Below are 8495 nucleotides of genomic sequence, written 5' to 3'. Positions count from 1 at the left end.
TTGATTGTTACTTTAGATGGAAAGGCATTTTCTCGTTGTTTAGCAGTGCACTCCCACTGTTTTGCTCTCGTCACTGAAGGAATTGACTTTTCACGTGAGGCTTATTTTATGACCCCAGACTACTTGAAGATGATGTGGAGAAGGATTGATTTCCTACGATCTGTTCTTGAGATGGGATACAACTTTCTTTTCACGGTTCTCTCTCTCTCTCTCTCTCTCCCTCTCACACACACACACACACATGCAGACACGCAGTCTATCTCTGCACTCAAACTGTGCTCATATATTGCCTTTACCCTTTTCTGACCTAAAAAGTGGAATTGGCTTTTCCGGTCCAAAAGAAATGGTAAAGTTCTCGTTTCCTGTGATGAGCGTAATTCTACCATATAGTGCTTTCATACGTGAATATTTACTGCCATTGTTGGTAGTGCACCATGTGGCATTATAATGCTGTTTGTCTATGAGGTTATCAATCATCCCAAACTAGGCACTTTGGTTGATGGTGTATCCTAAACTAATAGAATATTTTGGGAAGTTCTATCCACACTTATCTTCACTGTCTTATTTCCAGGATGCAGATGTTATGTGGTTCAGAGATCCATTTCCTCACTTCCATCCAGATGCTGATTTTCAGATTGCATGTGATCATTTCAGAGGCAGATCTGATGATATTGAAAACAGACCTAATGGAGGATTCAAGTTTGTAAGATCAAATAATCGGTCTATAGAGTTTTACAAGTTCTGGTACTCTTCACACGAAACATATCCAGGATTACATGATCAAGATGTTCTTAATAAAATTAAAAAGGATTCCTTCATCAGAGAAATTGGCCTGAAATTGAGATTCTTAGATACTACTTACTTTGGTGGGTTTTGTGAACCAAGTGAAGATCTATATCAAGTTTGTACGATGCATGCAAACTGTTGTTTTGGGTTGAACAGTAAGCTTCATGACCTAAGAATTATGCTCGAAGACTGGAAAAAGTTTTTGTCTTCACCACCAAGTTTAGAATCATATGGTTGGACGGTTCCGCAAAATTGCAGGTAAATCAGCTGCTTGATGACAGTGCTGATCTAAATGAGTTTATATTGTACAATGCTCAATTACCTTATGATGCCGGATTACCCAATTTCATGTTTTCTGTCAATTTGTTGTCGTTGCAGTCTTGATTCCCTCCGGCTGGATATCAACAACCAGAGCCCCACAAGGATAGAATAATTTTGAACAAGGAAATCACATCTACCTAGTCTCAGTTGCTGTGGCACCTGGCGATCAGAGCCACAACATTTGAAAAATTGACGAGCACCTCCACTCCAACTGTTAACTGATAAATACAATGTTAATTAGGGCCTGTTTCTGTATCTACTTGTGCAAGTTAAAAAGGAAAGATAAATTTAGATGGCAATCATTCACAATCTCTTCTTACATATGACACTGATTGGACTGGTATGTGCATGTTTCTTCCCTGAGCAAATCTGTAGTATTTCAGTTTTGGGGAGTGCATGGGTGAAGCCGTACTGTGCTTGTGACCACACCTCAATTGGAGGATTCATTGTATAGTGAGGCCTGGGATTGCAAGCTGCATATGACGTGCCCATTTTTTTGTTTTTTCAAATCTCGGTTACAGGCGGATCCTGAGTTGATACCATTGTAGACTTGTAGTTCCATTCTTTCCTTTATTTGGCCTTTGGTCTTTGGTCTTTTGTCATCTTTTTAGACAGAATGGCGTGGTCTACTCTATATCTTGAGGTATTAGTCTTGCAAGACAAGTGCGATTGGCACTGTCTCAAGTCTCAACGGGTCATCGGGGCGGAGCGTCCCAAGCGTCGTGCCGAATGCCTCGTTGTGACAGGCTGTTTCCATATCCATCGCAATAATAAAGGATTCCAATTTGCCAATCTTTTTAAGTAAAAACCCCTCGAATAATATTATTATTATCCGAATCCAATGTAGTAAAAATAGAATAGCTGACGAAATACCTTATTCATAACGTTAATTCGTTTTATTGTTAGTTAATCTCAAATATGAACATGGAAAAAGGAACAATTTTTGCAGAATAGCACTATTTCAACACATCTTTTTATTAAATTGCTTCATAACATGCATTCATTTTACGTAATTATGTAGTACAAGTATTATTCAATTTTATTTCTTTAAACTATATCTTAATTTTAATTTTCATTGAGAAAGAATATTATCATTTAAGAAATTAAATAAATTAGCTTAATTCTTTTATTATACTATATTCAATTTTCTAATAACACAAGCATTAAAACATATTAAAGTCTGAATAGTGAAATTCAAATGGCAAGTTTAATAAAAAAAAAAAAATGGCAAGTCTAATCAATAATGATCATGCATTGTATCAGTGGTGCTTTTTTATTACAGCGTAATAACATTTAATCATCCACAAAAATAGAGAAAAGACAGTCGCAATCCCAGCCCCGAAAACTCATCCTCTTGTTCATCCAACTTTCACCATCGCTGGAGCAAACCCGCCGTTTCTCTCCCTGCTTTTCATAATTTAAAAGAAACTAGAAAACAAACCAAAATCCTCCCAGAACCAGATCTACTTCCGCAAATCCAAAACAATTACTTCATTCGAATGAATCAGAATCGAAACCTGGGATTTTAAACTCATAGATTTTGAAACGGCGGAGGTGCTCCCTCATTTTCTAGCCGAGCAGAAATGGGGGATTTCAATTTAGCCCTTGTGATCGTGGCCATCATTGTGTGCGTACTGGTTTTTATATTTAATGTCTACCTCCTCGTCAATTACCAGCATCCAGATGACGCTAACCAGGCGTATTTTCCGAAATTCGTCGTGGTTTTTGGGCTCTCCATCGCTGCCATCTCCATTCTCATGCTCCCTGCTGATGTGGCCAACCGGCAGGCCTGTCGCCACGCGATTTATAACGGCGCTTGCAACCTTACCCTCCCAATGAAGGATTTGTGGCTCGCTGTTTACATTATCGACGCACTACTTGTTTTCTTTGTCATTCCGTTTGCTATGTTCTATTACGAAGGCGACCTAGACAAGTAACCTCTAATCGATATCATTTCACGTTTCAGTTTCCACGATATTGTAGTTGCTTCTTTGTATCTATTTCTAAATAGTCTTATCTCTTTTTACGTGTTGTTGGGTTATCAGGACCGTCTGGAAGAGGATGAAAAGTGCATTGCTGTGGGTGATTGTGACAGCTGTTGTGTGTGCTCTTCTTCTGGGAATTTTATATGGTAGTTTTCTACAAAACCTTCCTTATTTTCTTGTTTTTGCGGTTGATTTGCTGTTTTTTTCTTTTTTTTGGTTAGCTTCAGAGATGCTGGAGTAGGTTGCTGAAATGTGAAAGATGAGCCTTGAATTACTTAATTTGTTCTAATTCAAAAGCTATTTTCTTATTGTGAAGCCTCAGCAAATTTAACTCTGACTGGATTGTGGTTACCTTAGTGCTTTAGTATTTACTGCTTCTGAAGTAGACTGGCGTTTTGTAGTGATCTTTTGCTCGTTCTAGAACTACATGTAACCAGTTGGCAATTGCATTTTGTGCCTGACACCTGACCATGTATTGAAGTTGGATGGGCATATTTGAGATGTGATTTTGTAGTAGTTGGTTTTTAACTGTTCGATTATTTTGTGTCATGTAAAGCGCATGATATCTCAAGTCAATGTTCATTTTTAGTTGTCTAAGTTCTTTTGGTTAATCATAAGCTTCATTCCAGTGTATTAATTCCTATTTCTGTAATAAAAATTGATGCTATGCTAATTCTGATTTATGCCTTGGAATTTTATTTTCACTTCTAACATGATAATCAGATTCATACCACATTTAGAATTTTAATTAATGAGCTCAATGTAAATGTCTTAATGGGTGGAAATGATTTTGCTGATAAATTTAGTCCCAACTTGCTTTGGCCATTGGATGGAGTAGTTTGTTTGTAAATTTTGTGCTGGAAATGTGATTGAGCTCCTTTATTTTTTTCTAACTGTAAATATTGGAAGGATTCCTGAAAATATTAGGCAATCAAGTGATCTCAAATAGGTATAATTTTCGGTTGAATGTGTCTCAGGGCTTGTGGGAAAGGTGGACTTCACTGTTAGGCACCTCTCCTCATCTACTGTGTCCTTCCCGTCATCATGGGACTTCTCCAGTGGTCAACAATGTATTGGAAATGGCGCTAAACAGGTAGGCTGAAGTATATTAATCATTTCAAATTGCTTGTAGTTTTGCTTCTGGATTTTACTGAAATTACATTTTGTGATTCAGTGCTCTGCCTATACTGCCAATGCTTCATCTGAGACAACATGGACTATGCGCAGTACCTTCCCAGAATATGTTGTAGCTCTCGCTACTATTGTTGGATCCGTACTTTTCACTGTATGTCCTCCTTGCAGATTTGTCACAACAAGCATCACTGCCTCGATGATGGGGATGTTTCATGATTTGCTTTCATCATTTCATGTTTACATATTCAGACTGTTTTCGATATATCATATGAAATTCTCTTACGTGCTTGCAGTCATGCTTAGATATTTTGCGACTTATATCTGCCTATGCCTTAAAACATATTTGTGTCATTTCATTTTACTCTTTGTTCTCAAGTATTTTGCACGGTGCAATCTCCAGATATTTGGAGGTGTTGGCATTGCTTGCCTTCCACTTAGTCTCATATTTTCATTTATCCGGCGTCCAAAGGCTGTTATCACACGTTCGCAGTATATCAAGGTATTTGTGCTTCTTTGTGTCCTTAAGTTTTTCCATGGGACCTAAAAGGAGGCAACTTTAATCTTCCGGCAATTGGAGTTATGGTATGATTACATGTGAGACTTAATTTTCATCTTCTCTAGGAAGCAACTGAACTGGCCAAAAAGGCTAGAGAACTGAAAAAAACAGCTGATGCACTTCATCAGGAGGAAAGGAGTGGCAACAAGGGAAGAAAATGGCGTAAAAATGTGAAAGCTGTAGAAAAGGTACGTTTTCTTTTCTTTGCTATTTTTATGTTCTCTCTTCATCTTTGTCATTTTAATTAGATTTTCCAATGTATGAGGACTATTATGACAATTGACCCTGCATATTTGATTGGAATTTCTTTGACAGAGTACTTTAGATCTCTTATGCTTGTTATTGCTCAAACAACAGTTCTTTAGGACAGTTTTGATGTTTAAGAGCTGAATCTTTTCTTCATAATTTCTTTGCCTTCATGCTTTCTTTTGTTTCATGTTTCCTATGTCCTTGGAAAGTAATTTTATTTTCTCTTGGAAGTGGAGTTCAATAATTTCTTCGCTTGATGGATTCTTTTACTGCGGAATAATTATCCACTACAAGTGTTTTTGACTTGTAGGAGCTACTTCTTCTGGAAGAAGATGTTAAGGCTTTGGAAGAGATGTATCCTCAAGGTGAACAGGTGATAGTTCTATTCAAATTATTATGCTAATAGGAGATTCTAATTCCCTTCTTCCACTCCAAGGAAAGAAAACTGAAGCAGAATGAAAAACAAAGCAAAACAAGAGAATAAAGAGGCAAAGGGAAATAGATAATGTACAAAAAATAAATGTATGATATTGCTGCCTAATTTGTTCAGGCAGAGGCAACTTGGGCTATGACTGTTCTTGGCTACCTTGCCAAACTTGTGCTTGGAGTTGTAGGGTATGTTTTGCTTATCAGTGCTGCCATGCTCATTTTGGATCTCTGTTCTTGCTTTCTGTCTTTGTCAAGCTTAATGGTTTAGACCTGATGATTGACAATGTTAACAAGTTCATTTCTTTGAACAGGTTGATTGTTTCGGTGGCTTGGATTGCACATATAGTGATATATTTGCTGATCGATCCTCCTCTTTCTCCATTCCTCAACGAGGTCTTCATCAAATTGGATGATGTTTGGGGTAACCGGGAAACTCCTGATTGTGGTTTATTTCTGTACCATCTGATGATGCGATTGTTTGAACGCATGCTGGTTTTGTTTTTCTTCTAGGTCTTCTGGGAACTGCAGCATTTGCATTTTTCTGCTTCTATCTCCTGCTTGCTGTTGTTGCTGGTGCAATGATGCTTGGCCTAAAATTGGTTTTTATTACAATCCATCCCATGAAGTATGTACTTTCTTTGTGTTTGCTATTTCTTGTCTATAGCTTTTGATAGATATGAAATGACGTGTGATGTGTATTTACAGATGGGGAGCTACGCTTATGAACTCATTTCTTTTTAATGTGGGCCTCATTCTTCTTTGCTCAATCAGGTAATTATCTTTTAACTTTCTTATAAAGTTTTATATGCAATGTCTAAGGCGATTACTGGCATCCTTGAAAAGGAATCTAGTTGGTAGTAGTACTAGGACACCTTCTATTCAATTTAGTGCGAACTGTCATAGTTGTGATATATGAAGGTTGGTGAATACTGATTTAATGCTTTTTGTTTCAATCAGTTACTATGCACTTTGGTGCTGTATCTTTATTTCAGACTTTGTGCTTGATCAGAGTTTCTGCTCCTGTTGAACTTTTGAATTGAGTATTTTCATTGTGATCATGCAGTGTGATTCAGTTCTGCGCCACTGCATTTGCCTACTATTCCCAAGCTACCGCAGCTCAAGAAATATTTGGTCATACATTGCAATCTCTACGGGGAATCAAATATTTGTACAAGTCAGTTAACATCCCTGCATTTGTCTTATTCAATAGATTTTTAGTATCAGAATCTCACGGTACTAGTAATACTTCTGCTGTTGCAGGTATAATGTGTTTCAAATTGCCTTCATTATTCTGGCGGGTCTCACATTTGTATATTATTCAGCTTTTGTAAGTTCTCTTACCCTTTCTTTTCTGTTTTCATTTTGATTTGCATGAAGCCTGAGCTCAAAGCTGTATATGGTGTAAATTTCAGGGATGGAAAAGAAGAAAGCCTAGTGGTAGATTACAACTTTCTACATGAACGTGTCACTGTAAACAGATTTAACACTTGCAGCCACCGGACTAGTCCATTATTTTACAGAGCAATCTTTTATCTCGGATTCACTTGGCTGGGTTTTGTTTTGATTTCATTGCTTGGAGAAAAGACTTAAAAATCATTTGAGAGCCAACTCACTGCAGCAGAGGAATTTCCATGATCATTCTGTTGGGCATTGCTGCTGTTGGATGTGCGGCTTTCACTTGTTTTGCCCCTGGTGTATGTATCAGTCGTTTGATTATGTCGTAAATTGCATATTGTGAATTATTGCTGCGAGAAATAGATGATTAATCTTCTTATACAATACAATCAATGAGAGAGAGAGAGAGAGAGAGAGAGAGAGAGAGAGAGAGAGAGAGAGAGTTTGTCCAGTAGTCTGGTCGCCGTCAATCTTGACCAAGTAGCAGTGTTTCTTATTCAACCTATGAATACCATCTAATCTATAACTTTTTTTGCTGAGTACCAATGGCTATCAATCAATGTCAAGGTAATCTGTAGTTCCAGATTATGTACCATGAACATATGATGTTGGATAGTACAAGAATTTGGTCGTTTGAAGTCCCCAACACAGGAAATGTAAATCAACTAAACCTTGCACTGATGTGACTCAGCTTCTTTTGTACATCTGGATAATGATTGGTTTCAAAGTAATTTCAGATCCAAAAGTACAGGTATATAAAAGGAAAACAAGACCATTTGGAAGAAAATCTTGATGATAGTCATTTAATCCTTTGCCCAGCTACGTAGCACCTCTTTTTGAACCTTGTATTGAGGCTAGATATTGAGCCACTCCTTCTGCCAAGTACAGATATGGCCAGAAACATTTACGGTTGTTTTACCATCAGGACCAACAACATAATATGGTGAATCCTCCGGAAATTCGGATGGCATTGACAGCCAGTAGAGACTTGGTTCCCAATCAGCCTTTTTCAGGACCTTGAGCATCTCCTTCACTACAATTTTGGACCCATCGGCTGACAAGTGTATTCCGTCTCTGCAAGATAACCCCCATAAATATACGATAAACTTTCATGATTTATGGGGCACAAAATAACTATCCACAAAGAAAATCAATAGCTAAAATGAAGAAATGACTCTCAGTGTTGGCTTAGAGAAAGTTCACTGACATGAAGCAAGCGTTGGCCCAATCGTCTCTTTGCTGTATTGCTGTCCAAAGATTTATGGCCTCAACATCCATTTCTTGGCAAAGTTCTACTAAAGCTTCAGAATATATACGACAGCCCTCGTTTGTCCTGGCTTGATCATCAAGTGCATTCCTGGTTTTAAGGATATGTAAAGAAGGTGTTCACTGAGATCATAGGTTCTGATCCAAAAATATTCAACCAAACGTGTTTAAGTGTCAATTACCCAAATATTTCATGAATTTTCGCTTCATTCACGGGAGGAGAGCTAAGGCATATTACCCTTGTTTTATCTGAAAGACTCTGAAATTGATTACAAAATGGTCAGAACAGATGATTTATTTTCAAGGAATACAAGGAGAGTGTGTCCGCAGATAGAGTAATTTGGCTTATTCAATATAAACTCAAAACTTTCCAC

The 8495-nt window shown here is 37.6% G+C and overlaps 2 protein-coding genes and 1 pseudogene across 2 annotated transcripts in view; 2 read left to right on the top strand and 1 right to left on the bottom strand.

The window, feature by feature from the left end:
* LOC105174566 overlaps window positions 1-1858 on the top strand; it is a 3974-nt pseudogene extending 2116 nt beyond the window's left edge.
* On the top strand, window positions 2382-7397 carry LOC105174564 (LIMR family protein At5g01460). The gene is made up of 14 exons (XM_011096708.2): window positions 2382-3040; window positions 3153-3238; window positions 4070-4185; window positions 4267-4377; window positions 4627-4725; window positions 4848-4970; window positions 5342-5404; window positions 5582-5646; window positions 5772-5881; window positions 5971-6085; window positions 6166-6231; window positions 6524-6634; window positions 6721-6787; window positions 6873-7397. Exons 1-14 carry the CDS (start codon window positions 2691-2693, stop codon window positions 6918-6920), a joined length of 1530 nt encoding a protein of 509 aa, XP_011095010.1. The 5' UTR covers window positions 2382-2690; the 3' UTR covers window positions 6921-7397.
* Window positions 7446-8495, bottom strand: part of LOC105174563 (GDSL esterase/lipase CPRD49) — a 3148-nt gene continuing 2098 nt past the window's right edge. The window contains exons 4-6 of the mRNA XM_011096707.2: window positions 8304-8380; window positions 8063-8212; window positions 7446-7929 (exon numbers count right to left, since the gene is read on the bottom strand). Coding sequence (XP_011095009.1) covers window positions 7710-7929; window positions 8063-8212; window positions 8304-8380 — 447 coding nt within the window. The 3' untranslated portion in view covers window positions 7446-7709. The remainder of the gene's footprint in view (window positions 7930-8062; window positions 8213-8303; window positions 8381-8495) is intronic.

Source organism: Sesamum indicum, linkage group LG11, assembly GCF_000512975.1.
Source record: "Sesamum indicum cultivar Zhongzhi No. 13 linkage group LG11, S_indicum_v1.0, whole genome shotgun sequence".
Classification (NCBI taxonomy): Eukaryota; Viridiplantae; Streptophyta; class Magnoliopsida; order Lamiales; family Pedaliaceae; genus Sesamum; species Sesamum indicum.
This window is presented reverse-complemented; position numbering and strand designations above follow the sequence as displayed.

Bases quoted from the DNA above. Each gene is read 5' to 3' on its own strand.
- LOC105174564 (XM_011096708.2), top strand. From the start codon at position 2,691: ATGGGGGATTTCAATTTAGCCCTTGTGATCGTGGCCATCATTGTGTGC. The intron at 4,726-4,847 runs GTATTTGTGCTT...CATCTTCTCTAG, and splicing joins CACGTTCGCAGTATATCAAG to GAAGCAACTGAACTGGCCAA. The intron at 5,882-5,970 runs GTAACCGGGAAA...TTTTTCTTCTAG, and splicing joins CAAATTGGATGATGTTTGGG to GTCTTCTGGGAACTGCAGCA.